This window comes from Sarcophilus harrisii, chromosome 1 (assembly GCF_902635505.1).
Source record: "Sarcophilus harrisii chromosome 1, mSarHar1.11, whole genome shotgun sequence".
NCBI classification, from domain to species: Eukaryota; Metazoa; Chordata; class Mammalia; order Dasyuromorphia; family Dasyuridae; genus Sarcophilus; species Sarcophilus harrisii.
In genome coordinates this window covers 574153506-574173840 of record NC_045426.1, presented here as the reverse complement: position 1 = coordinate 574173840, position 20335 = coordinate 574153506, and the positions used below count along the sequence as shown (strand labels likewise).

The window sequence follows — 20335 nt, the reverse complement described above, 5'->3', positions numbered from 1 at the left end:
GTTAGCCAGCAAAAAATGAAGGATATCATGAATATAATAATGTTTTCTACCTCACAGGGTTATTGTGAGAATCAAATAAGATAATATATGTAAAACACTTTGCAAATCTTAAAATCCTATATAAGCCATCTCTATACTATATTCACTGTACTTTTGCCATCATTCTTAATGCCATTCCAAAGCAAACTGGGACTCTCTTGCTAGCTCTCCTTGCTCTGAAGTGAGTTTTTGCCTTACCTTGATCTGAACCAAGTCTTCATGACACTTCCTAGACTTCTCCACATCTTATCAATATGAATACAGCCTCTTTCTTTTCTAGGTGCCCTAAAAGTTATCTTTCTCCACTAGAATATTAGCTACTTGAAAGCTGGGACTGCCTTCCTTCTTTATATTTGTACCCAAAGCACTTAGTAAGTACTAGGCATCTAGTATGAATAAATATCATCTATCTAATCTATTTAGACTCTGTAAGTCTTTATCCCAGCTCAGTATTGGAAAATCAGGTTCTCTGAAGTCTGACTAGCCCTCCTGGGATCCTAAGAGTACTCTTCAGGAGTAGTGGGATTCTTTTAGTTCTAACAGTTTGAACTCCCTTCTAGCTTATTCCTCCATTCCCTATATTATCACCAGTATAAATATCCCAGTATCATTAAACCAGCTATCAATTAGCTTTTACAAAGGAATATTTACTAAAAGACTATAACAAGAATAAAAGTACAAACACATACTCTCAAGGAGTGGGATATACTTTTCCCTTTATGTCCTTGGTCCTTAGGGAGAGTACACATAGTAAGTACTTAATAAATGTTTATTGAATTAAGAGTGGGTTCAGACTTAAAGTAGCTTCTTCAAAGTATTCAACCACTAAATTTACTCCTAAATACAACACAGCTGATGAATTGAGTTGTTTTCTTGCTTGAAAGACAGGACATCTTTGCTATATGCAGAAGTCTTTCTTCAGAGCTTCATGAGCATACCAGGATTACCTGCTGGTAAATTTGGATTAACTACAGTTTCAGGACTTCTTGGGGCTCACTCTTTTTTGATCTTTCAAAAATCATAAGATCTTAGCCTTCTTTAATAATCCTTCACCTAAGAACAGGAAAAGAATTGACTCAACAGAGATAAAATCAGCCACACTGTGTGTATTGATATTTATATAAGCCTGGAAGAGGAGATTGGGCTGCTTCCATAATTTCTCTCTCCTCACCTGGAAGTACTACAGTCCTTGCCTTCATCACCAAGTAGTAAAAAGAGAAAATGAAGGGCCCCCAGGGGCGCTTTTGTAAAACTCACAATTCCCATATGCATACTCAGTTCCTGATTAGAGGAAAAGAACATGAAAGACTTCATCACCAAGAAGTAAGCCAACAGGAAACAATCATTGTCTAGGCAGAGTCCAATGCCTACTCTCAAATGGAGAGCAGAATTCTTCATTATGCATGACCAAAAACAGGTTTTCCAACTATCCTCAGCAGGCTTGGCAGTAAACAGTCAGAGCTCTCTATACATACTCCCTGCACTGGGCTTTTATTGACCAGTCATTTTGAACCTCTCTGCATCACAGAGACAAGCAGCAAAAATCAGAGATCATGTCCAAATCCAGAGGGTGATCATTCCTATAATATACACACACACACATACACACACACATATATGGAGAATACAAGGGAATTGTGGGTATAGCTGACACTGGAAAAACGATTATTCTTCAAAACACTTCTACCCTTAGGTATCCCCAAAACCAAGTTCCAATCCCATGTTTAAAAACAGTTTCAGATTGTTGGTTAAATACTGTTGTCAGAGAAACGGAGGTTTATATTGTAAAGTTCTGAAAAAGAAGGCACTGGGCAAAGTGGATCCTCACTAGGGAGTTGTTAAGAGCTACCTTTGTTTAATTTGTACAATGAATGTGTGCTCACTGAAGTTGGATGTGTGGACTGGGGACAAGACTGAGTTTTCTGCCACAAGAGAGAGAAAAGAAGTTAAAAATGTAGAAACTGTCTAGTAGGATTCTGTTCTGTGACTAGGGAAGCCCAGCTGCCAGGCGCCAAGGCTTCCACTATCTCCATAATGAAATAAGAAAGCTTGTTGATTTCTATTTCTGCCATGTGTCTGAGGGACTTAGGACAAAATAGGAAAGGAAACCACTAAGGAAAAGGCATCCAAAAGGACCTCATCACCACTGCCACTCGCTTGTGGAAGGAAAGTAACTTGGGCTCTCCAAGGCCATGCCAGCCCAGCAAAGTCTCAAAAAACTCAATGAGACATAGGTTGGCCACCAAGTGGAAGATGTTCACATTCCACTTAGTGCTCAATTCAGAGAATCCCAGAGAACCACAGACTCTTACTATCCAAAGGGACCTTAGGAGGCACATCTCCATTATAATTTCTCCTCAAATGGTCATACAGTCTCTACTTGGAAATTTACGATGAGAAGAGATCTACCCCTGTTTTGTGCTTTCCACCTACTGTTCCTAACTCTGCTCTCTGAGGACAAATAGAATCTTGCATATAACAGTTCAAGTTTCTAAAGTCATCTATGGTGTTCTCTCAAGTCTCATCTCCAGCCTAAAAAACAAGACATGGCACCCCTTAGAATTTCCATTTTCACAGAAGTTCAAGGTCTGTCTCTAATTCTATTGAGCTGAATAAACACAACACAATCTAGGAGAAAGGAAATCTTGTTTTCTCAAACAAAATTCCCCCTTGTGAGAATTTAAAAGTAAAAGTAAAAGTAAGTAGATAGAGTGTTTGGCTTGGAATCAGGAAGACATCTTCCTGAATTCAAATCTGGCTTCAACAGTCACTAGCTGTGTGACCCTGGACAAGTCACTTAACTCTATTTGCCTCCATTTCCTCATCAGTAAAATAAGCTGGAGAAGGAAATGGAAAATCGCTCTAGTATCTTTGCCAAGTAAACCCCAAAATGGAAAGAATTGGACACGATTAAAATGACAACAAAAGTAAGATCCCTGTTACTTTTACTGGGAGAAGCAATAGGAACATGAATAAGGATATGCTGACAAATCATGAAATAACTTTGACAGCTAATATATACATTTACTTAAAGAAGAACTAAGCATCCCTGTTCCTTCAACTTACTGGTATGGGGAACTCCCAGTGAGGAAAGTTTCTTTACTAATAAAGGTTGGTACTATTTCTACAACTTAGAAAGACTACTGAGAGATTGACTTTCCAAGTCATTGTCAGGATTTGAACCCATCATCCTAATTCCTAGAACAGATCTCTGTTCATTTTGCTTTTCTTTTCCTCCACATTTTCAACCACATTAATGGTTTCAGTACCCCAGGATATAATTCAGCTGGACCTGATGCTATCTATTGACGGTGCTCTTTTATCATCTCTTCACTATCCTGTGCTTCACCTTTCTATTAACTATTTTTCTTCTTTCTTAAGATTCATTCTATCCAATCTGAGGAATATATTCCTACAAAGAGAAAACTGAAAATAAGAATTGAATTTTACCTTCTCTTTCTGGTCCACGATTCTTACCCTCTATGCCCTGAACAATAGGTCTGTCCCTTAAGATTCCTAGGCTCAAAAATGTGTCCATTTTGACTCCTTTTTCTTCCCCAATGTCAAATTCATCTCTTAAATATCATATCTCTCAAATCTGTCTCCTTGTTTATATTCCTATTGCTATCAGCCTAGATCAGACTTCTACTAATAGAGGTAATAGACTCCTATCCTATTTCTCTGCTTTAAAATCTCCTCTAAACTATCTAAAGAACTAATCTTCTTTATACCCATCTCTAATTATTCCACTTTTTGATATGAACAAAGCAACAATCCAAAGCTGCAGAATGAGGCAAGGGAGAGAGAGTTCAATTCAAAATAGGGTCAGAAAATGCCGTAGAAAGTGTCATCAAGTGCTAGCAGATGAAAGTTTATGTCTTTGTTGCCAACTAAGAATACTCACATTATCCCTTCAATTTCATTCAATTTTGTTGCCATGATCCTATGCATGAGGACTTTGGCAAAGAGCATGATGTAAGACATGAAGGGATGTTCCATAGAAATTCACAGAATCAGGAGAGACATAGGATAAAATTGGGGTACTTCAATTTCACTAGAATTTAAGAATGAGAAAAATAATTGGATTGAGATAAAGACTGCAAGAGTAGATTGAGAACAGGTGTGGGCAGCACTAAATGCCAGGTTAACTTTTATCCTGAAGATAAAACTGGGGCACTAAATCTTTTTGAGCCAAAAAGTGATATTTGTTAAGAATGATTTTGAGAGTTGTAAGAAAGGATGTGTGTGTGTGGGAATATAATAGAAGACAATTATCAAGTTGCTACTGTAGTCAAGTAAGAAGGTAATGAGGGTTTAAATTAGGATTGTGGCAATCTGGGGGCAAGAAGAAGTGAATTCAAAGGAATATCACAAAGATATAAATGTTCATTGAATTGAATTAAGAATTTATTTTGGTCACTGAACACTTCATGCTTGCTACAGCAGAAGGACAGTGGTAAAAGCAATGATATAAAGGCAGGTAAAATAGCAACACTGAAATTAATCAGGGGTAAAAGCATCTTTCTGGGCACTTTCTCCAGGTCCTATTCAGTCCAAGGAACAGAGGATATTGGCTAAATAATAGGGGTCAATATGGACAGGTTTCCAAAAGGTGCACTTTATTGCCATCTACTGTCAACATTGGGATACACAAGGGATTCGTGTCCATAAATTCCTAAATATAACTAGCTGACTTTAAATTAAAAGGCTAATTTCTTTAGACTTTTAAAATTGTCCTGAGCGTGTCCTAACTCTCTGATAGACATATCAAGAAAATAAGTACTCGAAGATCTCAAAATGCATCATACGCATAGGCAATTAGGTTAAACATATTTTGGGGCAGCCAATTGGCCTGAAGTTAGGAAAACCTGAAATAAGTCCCTGAGACACTTAGTAGCTGTGTAACCCTGGGCAACTCTCTTAACCTTGTCTGCCTGTTTCCTCAATTGTAAAATGAACTGGAAAAAGAAATGGCAAACCACTCCATATATTTACCAAGAAAACCCCACATAGGGTCACAAAGAGTCAAACGACTGAAAAATGACTGAACAACATACTATATTATTCCTTCTCAGAAGGTTCTAGATAGAGATATAATTGTGAGAAGATGGGAATTGCTTCATATAGAATGCTGACCATACTTAACAAATACATAGTCATAGAAAAATGTTGATTATATATAGTAAACTTCTCTACTACTGCTGTGAATGGGATGAGACTAAGGCTTGAACCCTTCCCATGCCATGTAAAACCCCCTACATCTGCCCTCACTGTGTCTATCCAAACTTACTTCCTTCTATTCCTCAATGGGAACTTTTTGCTTCAGCCAGGCTGCTTGCCTCCTGTCCCTTCAACACTTCATAACGTATGTGGCTGTGCTCTATATTTTGCTGCTTCTGGGATTATGTCTGTATGCAAGCATGATAGTCCAAAGCCTCTCTGACCAGTTCTCTGTATGCCCTACATAAAAATGATTGTTCTTGATCTTTGCATTGCTCATCCCCCATCTCTCTCTCCCTCACCTTTCCCTCAAAGAATCCTTACCTTCCTTCAAGGTTTAGCTCAGGGACCACTTGCTGCAGCTGTTAGTATTTTGTCCCTGTCCCCCAGTAGTTAGTATTTTCTTTTTCTAAGTGCTTCAGTGGTTAGAGCACAGGGCTTAGAGTCAGGAAGAACTGAGTTCAAATCTAGACTCAGATATTAGCTGTGTAACTGCGGGCAAGTTGTTTAACCTGTGTGCCTTGGTTTCCTCATTTGTAACATGGGAGTAATAATAGCACCTATCTTGCAGGATTGTTGTGAGGATCAAATGAAGTAATTGTAAAGAGCCTAGTACATAATAGATTCTATATAATATCTATCTATCTATCTGTCTATATATATATATATATATATATCATGTCTATATAGCTATGATAATGATGTTTTATGCCATCCTTGTTAGCAAAATGTTAAGGTCCTTGTAGGCAGGACCATCATGGGGAAGTATCCCCAACAACTATCATAATATCTCGCAAATGTTTTTGTCTTGTGGAGGCTATTATTGTTTGTAATTTCATCAGTGTAGGAGAACTCCTAACAAGAAAATTCCCTTTGCTGATGCAGATCAGCAACTCATCTTTAACTCAATCTCTGAGAATTGCCTGGGGGGGGGGGGGGGGGGTGGTGGTTCATGATCACACATGCCTGTGGGGGCAGGATTTGAATTCACATCTCTCTGACTCAAGTGATTGGTCCCTCTCCGTTATACTTTATTACTTGTCTTGCAGTTAATAAATATGTACAGAGGGCTTGCCCTTTGCTTTATGACTACATTTATAGCTTTTAGAAGATGCTACTCTATATTCTGGCCTTGACAATTACCTTTGCTCAAGGGAGAAAAAAAAAGTTACCCTAAGATTGCTCCTAGCCAAATGTGCTGTCTTTACTCCTTTCTCTTGTAGTCTATATTAATGCCAGATGGTCTTGTGCTGTGTTTCTGTAACAGGAAATTGAGAATCCAGTGTGGCTCATTGAAAGCTTCCATTCTACTTGAGAACTACAAATGTGTGAACTATGGAAAAAGCAACAAAAAGAAGCACTGTTCTCTCTTCTTATAGGTTGACAGTGATGCATTTATCCCCGGTACACACACCTGAACATGGGATGACCTCACACTTACTCTGCATGAGCTCACAATGTTAAGGGGATGAATTGTTAAGTGGCTCAAACCTGAACTGGCTATCTTGGAGTAGAACATTAGGGTCCCTGATCCTGGAGAATCACTCTTTTGGCCTGGTTCAGTTCTCCAACCTGGAGGGGTTATTGTTTGTTTGTTTTATCTTGTTTCAAAAAATCTGTAGCTCACAAGGACAGCTGGCCTTGTTTTTAACTTGCTTAAGGAAGATGCTATTCTGAGTATGCTGGCACCAAGCTAGTGATATCAGTATTCTACTATTCAGTAACATAGTAGTTTTTGTATCACAGTTTCTAAAACTAGATAGAGATTTTGAACTGTAAGTTACAAAATTAGTTTAAAGAGTAAAACTTATATTAAATTGTTATAAGCATTTTCGTCCCTCCCAGTAATAAATCATATTTGCAAGTTAATTGGTTATTGTTGATTTTCTTTATAAGCAACCAAAATGCTGTCTCAAAGGGCATGTTTTCACATTTAATGTTAGTGTAGGCACTGGCTTATGAGAGTTAGGCACTTGTTAAAAGCTTCATATATAGGTTTAGATCTGTATGGTTCAAATAATGAGACAATGCCTCAATTCAGCATCTTGCAAAGGAACTATATGTGACTTTCAAATAAGTTTCATAATAAATGATGGGAATATTTCTCATGTATTTCTGAAAAATAAGTGCTGAATGAGGCAATACAATAAAAATTGCAGGAACTAAGCATCAAAGCAATATAGGAAGAATAATGGATCTGGTAAAGGGAAAATTGTATGCTTTGTAAGAAAACAAAGGAAAATAACTTTACTTTAGAAATACATTTAGGGAATCTCAGGCAAAAGAAAATACTAAATAAAATCCTATATTAAAAAAATCATTTTCCTTTCCTATATCTATTTATACTCAAGTCTTCTGGTCATTAAATTCAATTGTGGAAGATAAATTTTATTTGTCTATCATATAAAAACTATTGCACCAAGACTGTATATATAAAAGCAAAAAAGAAATGGTGCCTTCTCTCAAACAACTTATGTTCTATTGGAAAACAGAAAATGTACACTGATAAATGAATACAAAGTATAGGAAAATAAATTTTCAAGAGGAAGAACTATGCTTTGAAGGGAACTAGAAATTCTTGGTGTCAAAGATAAAGAGGAAATGCAGACTAGACATAAAGAAGAGCAAGTACAAATGCACAGGGATGACAGGTGGAGTGTCATGAATAAAGATAGGTGAAGAAAGCAGAACAAAAAAATCAATAAAGACAGTGAACACTGCAATGTAAGCTGATTAACAGTTAACAGAAATTGAACTGTGATTACAATATAATGCATAATTTTCGTCCTGGAAAAATAATCAAGAAGTATTCCTTCTCAACAGAGAGGTCAAAATCATGGTAGTATACATAGCTGGAAGTAGTTGGAGTTCCTTGAAAGTATATGGGGCTATAATTTTGTAAAAGAGTTATCTTGGAAAGAAGTGAAAAGATAAAGGAAAAAAATGGATGATATTACTTCAAAAAGGATATTCAAGAGAACATGATTAACTCATGACCTTGATGCACATTTCTATATCTTCATACAACTTCTGTGAAAATTATATATGTATATGTATATCTACACATATTTTTGTGTGTATTTAAAATCCAGAAAAAAAGAGACAGAGACAAACAGAAAGAGAGAGAAAGGAGAGAGCGAGAATCCCTGTTGAAAACATAAGAAAACAAGTAGGCTTTCACAATTTTCCATGCAGATAATATCTTTATAGTCATATAATTGTCAAAAGGTCCAATGAACATAAAATACCTTTGTATATTTTTTTGTTGACTGAAAAAAATTGATGTTTTGACAAAATGTCATCTTAAAAATTTTCCTTCAACAAGTCTCATGCATATGTTAAAATCATATAAGATTCCTTAATGTGCTCAACAGAGATAAATCTATTCAATGACCAGATTATTAGCATCAATCCAGGCATACACTCAACAAAACTATTTGGCACTGGCATGAAAGAAATCCTATACAAAGTCCAAATGGAAGGAGGTTCCTTGGTGAAAATGAGGTTCTCCAGATGTTCATGTTAAATTGTGCTGACTGTATTAAATCCCAGAATATTATGTTGCTTCCCAACTCTTTAATCCAGTTAAATTTTCCTTCTTGCTACTATTTTTTGTCTAGTATTTTATTTTTAATACACATTGCTGTATGAATCATGTTGGGAGAGAAAAATCAGAGCAAAAGGGAAAACCCATGAGATAAAAAAACAGAAAAAAGAAGTGAATATAGCATGTGTCCTTCTTGTGATTCTTTACATGACACACCCCATCTCCCATGCCATTGTATAGGTTGTCCCCCATAAACAGAATTCAATTCTTTCTCACCTCCACCTCCTAAAATTCTTAAATCCTTCAAAGCTCAGCTCAAGGCCATCCTTCTATACAAAGTCTCCCCTTCCTCTCCAAAAAATCATGTTGTACTTTTAAATAGATATTTGTATACATATTGCCTCCCTCAATAGAATGTAAATTCCTTTATGGCTAGTATACTGTTTCATTTTTGGCTTTATATTCATCATGTCTACTTAAGTTTTCAGTACATAAGTGCTAAAGAAATTCTTTACTGATTATAATAGCATATCTTATGTCTAAGAAACCCAAGAGACAAGAGTATAAATGAACATTATATTCTCAACAATTTACTGCATCCAAGAAGTGGTAAAGAAATAAAGAAGATGTAAAATCAGAAAAGGTGAAATTTGTTTGGTAATGAAAGTAAGGTTGCATGGTAATTTTGCTGCTACCATTATGTCCATGAAATAGAAAAAGACCTAGAAGAACAACTCTAGCACATGAAATCTCCGTAGAGAATTTCTAGGACAGGATAGATGAGAATTATACAACATGAGAAGACAGGGTGGGGATGGGGGAACTATTTGCAACAATGGAAGAAACATCTGTGAGATCACAGAGCCTTCCAAATATTTAAGCCATTTTGAGCAGCACATGATACGGTCTGATCTTTGAATTAGCAAAACTGTTTTAATAGTTGTGTGAAGGATGTTTTTTCTCAATAGAACTTAGGAAGAGAATGGAAATAGGGAGATCAATCAGAAATCTTTGACTTAAGTAGTTTTGAAGTATATGATTTAATAAAACCATAGGCAGAGATGCTTGGAAGGCATTCACTATTAAGGGAATGGATTACCTTAGTAGTATGTCATTTCATTGCACAAAACTGGTTTTGATCTTGTCTGTGCATCCCCCAACAGCTGGCACAATGCCTATTGTACTGTAGAAGATCAATAAATCCTTGTTAACCTTCATAGCAATGATGGGACATTATTCAGACAAAATTTTCCATACATTGTTAGATGCTGTGAATATATCAGATATTTATACTTAACGATAGTTTTTGTCACAAAGAATGGTTCAATGTGAGAGATTGGATTCGGAAAGGGGAAAGTTTATGATTGAAATTAAGACAAAAGACATAAAACATATTATAAAAATATCTGCTGAAATTTGGAATTATGCCCAAAGGGCCCTCATCCTAAAGAAATCATAAAGAAGGGAAAAGGATCCACATGTGCCAATGTTTGTGGCAGCTCTTTCTGTAGTGGCAAGGAGCTGGAAAATGGGTGGATGTCCATCAGTTGGAGAATAGCTGAATACATTATGGTATATATGGTATGGAATATTATTGTTCTGTAAGAAATGACTAGCAGAATGATTTCAGAGAGGCCTGGAGAGACTTACATGAAATGATGCTAAGTGAAATGAGCAGAACCAGGATATCATTATACATGGCAACAACCAGACTATACAATGATCAATTCTGATGGATGTGGTTCTTTTCAATAATGAGGTTATTCAGGACAGTTCCACTGATATTGTGATGGAGAGAGCATCTATATCCAGACAGAAGACTGTGGGAACTGAGTGTGGATCACAACATAGTATTTTCACCTTTTTTTGTTGTTGTTTGCTTGCTTTTTGCTTTCTTTCTCATTTTTTTCTTTTTTTGATCTGATTTTTCTTGTGCAGCATGATAAATGTGGAAATTATATATATATAAAAATTGCACATGTTTAACATATATTGGATTATTTACTGTCTAGGGACGAGGGTGGGGGAAGGGAGGGAGAAATATTTGGAGCACAAAATTTTGCAAGGATGAATGCTGAAAATTATCTTTGCACATATTTTGAAAATAAAAGGCTATTATTTAAAAAAAAGTTTGCTGATCTGAACTGATAGGAGAATTACAGCACAAAAGTTTATTAATAAAAAAAAGTAGGGATATGATATAAGGAGAGAAAAGATAAATAAATATAATGCTTTTAGAGGCAGGTTAGTTTTCCCCTAGGTATGGATTTGATTAGACTGATTCTAAGGTACTTTCCAATTATGAGTTTACACAGAGTTCTCATCTCATTTCAACCACACCGTCATAAGCCCAACTCCTACTCTTTCTCTTTTCACCATGCAGTCTTGCTCTTAGGTTATAATCATCTTCATCTTCTTCCACTGGAACTTTGAACTCTATCCCTAAACCTGAGATAAGAAGTTTTGTCTTATTCTGCCAGTGCCTAAGTTTCCATCAACTGTCTTCCCCATCTGGCCACAGAAAACACTTCCCCCTCCCCCATACCTTTTTTGTGTATTGTCTTCTTCCATCAGAATATAAGCTCTTTGAGGGCAGGGTAATCTGATTTTTTGGGGGACAGGAATTTCTCTGGGTGTTTAGCACAATATCTGGAACAAAGTAATCACTTAATATATACTTTATCTATCTATCTGCCTGAGTATATTATCAATATTTTATGCCTTCTGTCACCAGACCGATCTTCCCACTCATTTTTTTTTCTTATTTTAAGATTTGGGGGATTTCTGATAAAGACTGGCGCTCCTATTCTAAAACAACATATGCACAAGAATCACAAATACCAAGTGTTTTATTTTACATTTCTAATTAATAAAAACATCTAATAAAAATATTATTTATATGACAGTATTTACAACAACAACAAAAGACATTTAATCAAGAAATGTATTAAAAATATTACCTATTGGTCACTATTGCTCTAAAATGTGATATACTGTCCAAACACAAATTATATATCAGGAAGAGAATCTTAAAAGCTAATTAAGATTATTACAGAAAATCACTTCATAATAATCACATAGCTTAAAATTTGTATTAATTGTATTTTGTATCCTAATATTTATCTCTCCATTTTCTTTGTAAACTATGGTAAATAGGTAAATATATTGTAAAAGGGGTTGATTTCAATGTGACATTTTATACAAATAACATGATAATGTATATATTGGAGCTATTACAAACTTTAAAACATAATTTTGAAACACTGCCTAAAATAATGCAAAATGGTTAATAAAACCATATAAAAATGTTTGAACATTAATCATAAGGTTAAGTATAAAACATGAGGCCATACTAACAATATTCTTCATGGAAAGGTTAACATATGGATAACATGGATAGGTCAACATATGTACTTCAAAGAATATATAGGTACTGTTTCATAAAATATCCAGTAGTTAAAACAGTTAATTCATTGACTATCATGCTAGTCAAGGGAAGAAATTATGATACTATCAACTGTGTCAGTAATTATAAAATTAAAAATCTCAACTAATATTTGAATGCTTATTTCAACATAACATTTCTAAAACAAATGCTTAAATCTGATGTTGTCAATCAGATAATCAAATAAATTTTGAATGACTTTCAATTAGTAGAGGAACTACAAAAATAAATTATGTGTCCATGTGCCCAGGTAGTGGTGGGATAAGGAAGTCATATTCTATGATTGTTAAACAGCTGCCACACCACAAAAAGAAAATGAGGATTTATAATTTTGCCTCAGTGATAGATGGTATCTGACATTTCCTTTGACTTTTAAGCACCATACATAATGAAGACCCAATACTTCTAAACATGCCATTTTATATATTCATAAGCATAGTATAAAATATTTTTATAAAAAATAAATCAGCAGATAAAATGAGAATTTTTAAAAATATCAATAACATTTTAAAAATATGACAAACTAACCCAAAACTCACAACTATTTTGTGCCATGATTATACAGTGTCTTGATTCATCCTCTGAGTTAATTAAATAAGAAATCTTTGGTCCACCAGAGTTTTAGATGCCAAATTCTTCCGCCCTATTATATTACGGAAAAACCTAAAAATCTAAAATGAACATTAAAAATAATTCAGAACAAAAAGAAATGTGCAAATAGTTTAACATGTGCATAACATTTTAAATAGTTTCATTATTTAATCTGAAAAATAACCTAAGCTGTTAATGAGCTATATGATTTACAAAAATAACATTTCTTTATCTGGAAGCCAGTTTTATAAAACTGTAAAACAACTGCTTATTACTTATAGAGGTATTAACTGAATTTTACAAATATATGTGTATGTATGTGTGCATATATGTATTCATATATATATACACACACATATATGTGTATTCACAGATCAAATCACAGTGTCTTCACAGATACACACGTATACACATACACACAACAGGAAGCTAAAAATCCTTTGTGATTTTTTATAAATCATAAATTTTATCCATAAACTAGTTTTATGAAGCAAGATGAAACTTTTTTCTATTTAAATATTTACCTAAAAGTTGGGAATATTACATTAAATATGAAAAAATATACTTAAAAATTAACTTTTAATGCATGTACAAAATGTAAACAAATTTTATTTTAAAAATCTGTTTTCCAGAATTTTATTTCATGTGGTGGTAAATATATATATGTGTGTGTGTGTATGTGTGTGTACAATATACATGTACACATACATGCTGGGGCAGCTAGGTGTCACAGTGAATAGAATGCTAGGCCTGAAGTCAGAAAGCTTCACCTTCCTGAGTACAAATTTCAGACATCTATTAGCTGTGTATGGCAAGTCACAACTCTTTTTACCATAGTTTCCTTATCTGTAAAATGAGCTAGAGAAGGACATGGCAAACCACTCCAGTGTCTTTGCCAAGAAAACCTCCAATGACGTCATAAGGAATTGGACATGACTGAAAAACTACTGAACAACAAATGCATACATGCACACACACATATACATACATACATGCATACACCTCCCCTACGTCCCCCCAAGTCAGTCAAGGGAAGAAATTATAATGGCATAAATTGCATCATCAATTACAGAATTTTAAATCCCAAATAATATTTAAGATAGTTATTTCAACATAGCATATATGAAATACAAATGTTTTAAAAAATAATGTTATTTAAATTTAGTGTGGTAATAATTTACTTATGGGTATACAGACACAGACACACAAGTCTACATTTCCTCTTGAGGTTTCCAAGTTTTGTCTCACCTTCCTCCCTATATGTTTGAGATCCCAAGCAGTATCTGAGTGGAATACTAAACAATATTTTCAGAGAAGTTGAAGTGATCAGTTCCCTTAATTTAGTAGCACTGCCATGTCTCCGTGGGATGCTAACACTCCCCAGTATAGAATTTAAACCTGTCCATGAAGATTCCCTTTTTCTACAAGGGTTATTGGTTGGGGAGAGGAGAGAGAATCCAAATCCCTTTTTGGGAAACAGTCCTCCTTTTCGATTTGGTCTAATCATAGATACTCACCCCATGATAAAAGAAACAGTATTAAAGGACTTCTAGTTGGAAGTAGCCTTCAAGATTATCTAATGAAGTTATTAGGATCAGGTAGGCAGAATAAGTCAATCCTAGCTAGGAGTAAATCAAATATTCCACATAACAAATTTCTGTACCGTAAAGTTATAAAAAGTCTATCAGTTTCTCTGTGTCTCCTAATATTGATAGTAATATCTAGCATTCAAAAGGCTTAATTTTAAGCTTTGCAAAACACTTCATAAATATTGACTCAGTTGATCCTTACAAAAATCCAAGAATCCCTATTTTATGGACAAGAAAATGGATAATGAGGAGACATTTAGTAACTTATTTAGAATCAACACAGCTAGTAAATGTCTGAAGCAGAAACTCAGGTTTTCCTGACTACAAGTCTATACTCTTATCTACTACACCACTCAGCTACTGTCTCACCCTCAATTTTCTTTTTCAATGATCCCAACCCTTTTGGGTCTCCTGTCTTTCTCCTCATCTCTGTCTCTTGATTTTCTTCCTCCTTTTTGCCTCTCTGTCTCTAATACTTATTTAGATCTATCCACTCATCATGGCGGTCTGCTCCAAGGCTATGTTCTACATCTTTGTTGCTTCTTCCTTTATACTATTTCATTAGCTCACATCAATTAATTAATTTCATGATCATCTTTACAGATGAGAATCAGTTCTATTTATTCAGTCCAATCCCTGGACTCCAGTCTCACATCTCCAATTGTTTTTTGGACATCTCAAACTGGATATTCTGAAGAATATCATTCTCAAGTCTAAAACTGAACTCATTACAGTTACCCCCAAACTCTACACTTTCCATTGCTGTGGAGGACCCCATACTCCCAATTCCTTAGCTCACAATCAGGAATCATTCTTGCCCTTCCTCACCATATCTAAGCTGTTGCTAAGGTCCTCGCCTTATGAAGGAATATAAAGAGTCACAACAGAAGATTTTCTATCTGGCCTTGGAGATGACACAGGGAGCTGTTGGAGGTGACATTTATAAATGGGGCAGGAGGAAGGGAGGCAGATTCGCCTCTGTAAAACACATTTGCATTACCTTTCTCTCAGGAAAGTCTTTTACAAATTATCATGTGTAAGTTATTTTTAATATTATCTCTGTTCACACTACTGATCTTTTACTTTATCTTCTGGACTTTACACTGCTTAAACCTAAAACCGAGGTGAGACCAACAGCCATTCAAATAGGACAAGAGGAAGCTTCTCCATAATGTAGACTGGATGCTATTTGTCCCCCAGAGCCTCCATGATGCCACTAGGCTCCTGGGCACACTGCACAGCATAAAGACAATGGTTTCTGCGACTCTCATGTGACAGAATGACCATCCTCCACTCCTCGGACACAGCTACCAGGCTGCTGCAGAGCCTCCTCATCTAGGATCTGGACTACTACACAGCTGGAGGATGAGGCTTCCCACTGCAGTTTATCCTCCAACTCAGCTCAAAGTGATTTTCTTAAAGCAGACGTCTAATTCTTTCCACCTTACACCTCACACCCCAGCACTTACTCTAGGACCCATTGACAAAGATCTCCCAGCTGTTCTTCACACAAGACACTCTTGTCTCCTAACATCCACATTTTCTCCAGCTGTCCCACATCCCTGGAATTCCCTCTTCCTTACCTCTACCTTCAGGTTTCCCTGGCCTCCTTTAATTTCAAGCAAAAATCCCCTCTTCTACAAGAAATCTTTCTTTATCCCTTAATATTAGTGTTTTCCCTCTAAGATTGGCTCCAGATTATCCTGAAAATGTCTTGCTGGGGTAGCTGTTTGTATATTATTTCCCTTATTAGACTGTGAGCTCTTTAAAGATAGAGACTTTTTACTTTTTTTTTTTCTATCCCCATCACTTAACACAGTGGCTGGCACACAGAAGGTACTTAATAAAGGCTACTTGACTTGATTTTCTTATCTCTTTTCTCTCTTCTTTCTTCTCTTTTGCTCTGTTTTCATTTATTTTTCTTTCTTTTTTTTCCCAGCCATAACCTCTCTTTCTTATGACCATATCATTAGGCCTCAATATTTTAAATTTTATTAGCCACGAAATGTGGGAGTATGGTAATAGCAGAAAAGCTAAAAGGCAGAGTGCTATGGTAATAGCAGAAAAGCTAACTGTGTGTGTGTGTGTGTGTGTGTGTGTGTTGTATCAGATATGCTTCTATTTTCTGATGAAAGGAAATATTTTTACTACTCACTATGTACTCATAAATGATGTCACGATTTTTTAAGCGACTTACCTCCTGTTGTAAGTAAGTAAGAATGGCTGCTAGAACAAAATCCTGAGAAGCCAGATCCACAACAGAGAAAAATAGCAAATCAAAGATAAGAAGAGTGGCTTCATTTCCATAATAGAGAACACTGCTGAAAGAATAATTTTCATCTATAAGGAGGAAAAAAAAACTTTAAGCAAGGTTTTTAAAAACAGAATTTTTTAATCAAATGGAATTAAAGATGAAATTTGGATGGTTCAGAACAGCATGTGAAAATTCACTAAAAAAGTTGAAAACTGTGGCTAAAGAAGTTATTAATTAGGTATAGCTAGATGGCACAGTGAGAGTATCAGCCTTGGAATCAAGAGGATTTGAATTCAAATCTGACCTCAGACACGTAATACTTACCAGTTGTATGTCCCTGAACAAGTCTATTTTTTTGCTTTGCAAAAAAAAAAAAAAAAGAGTAAACTCTATCTACAAATGAAGAATGACATCTCTACAACTTAAGAAGTTACTAGTTGACTAGTTTTAAGAGTTGGATGAGAAGTCTGGATTCACATTTTGTAAAGAATAAACAATAATGTCCAATATTTATTACTAAATAAGCATACATTTCATCAGCTGTTAGCATTTCTAGCATGTAGTGGCACTGTGATAAGCTCAGGTGATGAGAAAACTCTTTCTGTTTGTTGTAACTAAAAGCTAAATTAACACTGGGAAATCCTATTTACATGGTGTATAAAGCAACCACACAGTCTGATCTTGAACTAGAAATAGTTAACTTAAGAGTGCCAAGAAAGTTTCTTTCAGTGCACCTATTGCTCTTTTAATCAAATCATCTAAATAAGAAAGAAATTCTTAAAAATTACTAATCATCAGGTCTGTAACCTTCAACAGAGACACAGGTTAACAAAATGCTCTTGGGAGGAGAGAGGTGACTTAGAGCAGTGGTTCTCAAAGTATGGACTAGAGAATCCTGGGGATCTTTGAAACCCTTTTAGAGGATCTACAAATTCAAAAATAGTTTTTATTTCCAATATGGTAAATGTCTATAAATATAACCCAGATAAACAAAAATGCTTTGGAGAGATCCTCAATAATTTTTAATAGAATAAAGATACTGAAAACACAAGTTTGAGAACCACTGACTTAGAGAATCCTGGACTATGTATGAGAAGGTCAGGCAAAGGAGCCTAAATCACTGAAAGCCTCTGCTTACATCCTTGGGAAAGGAACATCCATTTTTTTAAAGTAACTGCAGCAGGGAAAAAATGTATGATATGAATAAAAATATTCTGGCAGTAACACTTGAGTATTCACTCTTACAAAAGAATGTCAGTAAGGACTCTGGAATTTCAGAGAATTTTACAAACAAAAGAATCTTAGAACAGGTTGGGATTTTAGGTCCTCCAGTTCAATCAAATTTTATTCCCTTTGCCACATTATGGTTTTTTCAGGTATTGGAAAAGAGTCATGTATTCACACTAAGTTTGGAATCAGAGGATGGGACAAGTAACAGCAAAATTTCCATGCTAGTATTCTGTTTAAGGGGACACCTAGATGGTATAATGGACAGAGCACCAGGCCTGGAGTCATAAAGATCTGAGTTTAAATCCAGACTCAGACATGTACTCTCTGGGCAAATCACTTAACCTTTATTTGCCTCAGTTTCTCATCTGCAAAATGGAGACACACACTAGAGTGGCAAACCACTCTAGTATCCTGACCAAGAAAACCCCATGCAGAATCAGAAATGATTGAACAGCAATGATACTGTATAAATCAATCTAGTTCTTTCTTCCTACAGGTTGCAAAAATTTTTAGGATCAAAAAAGCATAGATTCAAAGTTTGTGAGACTTCCTTTTTATAGTGAGACACAAGGTTTTTCAACTATTGCTCTCATAGATGCCTCACTTTTTAAAATACTGAGTATAAGATTAGAAAGGAATATAATTGATAGACAAGCTTTCACTGAATAAGTATATCAGTAGAATTTCTAGCTTTTTTTTTTTTGGAGGGAACCTAATAAGATAAACGCTTGTCTGAAATCAAACAGTTTGTTTCAAAAATGAAATAGAAAAATTCACAAATGAAGCAAATATAAAAGTAACTATCAGAAATTATTTTTTCCAATCACATACAAAGAATTTCTAACTGAATTGGTACATAACACTAAAGCTTGAAATGCTTCCACTGGTATTTACAAAAACCCACACAACACTATCATCAAAATATATTAGTTTGAGATTTCCTCTAGTTCTAATGTAAAGAGGCTTTGAAAATTGTTTTCAGTACTTTCTTATAAAATAAGCCTTTTATCTATATGCTTCCTTTGACTTGACAAAATGATAGTGGCCAGTGAAAAATTAGTATTTCATAACACTGACAAAGTTAGTTACAATTCTTCTCATCTTCACATAAAGTTATGCAATAAAAATATTAATTCACAATGTCAAACTTTGAAAAAACCCAGATATGTCAAAATAAGTTAAATAATACCATTGTAGAAGATGCTTTTTTCCACTGGTTCCATGAATTCCATACCAAGAATTCGTTCAAGAAGCAATTTATCTTTTACAAAGTAATCCATTTCTTTATGAACCTAACAAAGACAAAATAGTTTCACAAATAGAATTTGAAATACATTTCAATAAATGGAAGATGAAGTATGAATAACATATAATTTTTTTAAAATCAGGTAACTGAAATCTGAACACTGTTAAATTTTTATTTTTTTATTAAAGCTTTATATTTATAAAACATATGCATGGGTAATTTTTCCAAGATTGACCCTTGCAAAACCTTTCATTCCAAATTTTCTCCTCCTTCCCTACACCCTCTTCCCTAGCTCGTAGGTAGTCCAATACATGTTAAATATGTTAAAATACATGCTAAACTCAATATATGTATACATAAGTATACAGTTATCTTGCTGCACAAGAAAAATCATATCAAGAAGGAAGAAAAAGAAAGACTGAGAAAGAAAACAAAATGCAAGCAAATAGCAACAGAGAGAGTAAGAAGGCTATGCTGTGTTCCATGCTCTGTTCCCACAGTTCTCTCTCTGGGTGTAGATGGCTCTCTTCATCACTGAACAAGTGGAAATGGTTTGAATCATCTCATTGTTGAAGAGGGCCACGTCCATCAAAATTGATCCTCATATAATATTGTGGTGGAAGTGTAAAATGATCTCCTAGTTCGGCTCATTTCACTTAACATTAGTTCATGTAAGTCTTTCCAAGGCTCTCTGTATTCATCCTGCTGGTCATTTTTTACAGAACAATAATATTCCATAACATTCATATATCATAACTTATTCAGCCATTCTCCAATTTGATGGGCATGCACTCAGTTTCCAGTTTCTTGCCACTACAGAGAGGGCTGCCACAAACATTTTTGCATATATAAGTCCCTATCCCTTCTTTATGATCTTTTTGGGATATAAGCTCAGTAGTAACACTGCTGGATCAAAGGATATGCCCAGTTTGATAACTTTTTAAGCATGGTTCCAAACTGCTCTCCAGAATGGCTGGATCCATTCACAAGTCCACCAACAATGTATCAGTGTCCCAGTTTTCCCACATCCCCTCCAACATTGATCATTATCATTTCCTGTCCTGTTCAGCCAATCTGACAGGTTTGTAGTGGTATCTCAGAGTTGTCTTAATTTACCTTTCTCTGATCAATATGAACATTGTTAAATTAGTATTCATCATTATAAGATTTCTTT

At 35.1% G+C, this 20335-nt stretch overlaps 1 protein-coding gene across 1 annotated transcript in view; it reads right to left on the bottom strand.

Moving 5' to 3' along the window:
- Positions 1-11700: 11700 nt before the first annotated feature.
- Positions 11701-20335, bottom strand: part of TMEM67 (transmembrane protein 67) — an 85368-nt gene continuing 76733 nt past the window's right edge. Inside the window, exons 26-28 of the mRNA XM_031946987.1 lie at positions 19105-19207; positions 16629-16771; positions 11701-12922 (exon numbers count right to left, since the gene is read on the bottom strand). Coding sequence (XP_031802847.1) covers positions 12842-12922; positions 16629-16771; positions 19105-19207 — 327 coding nt within the window. The 3' untranslated portion in view covers positions 11701-12841. The remainder of the gene's footprint in view (positions 12923-16628; positions 16772-19104; positions 19208-20335) is intronic.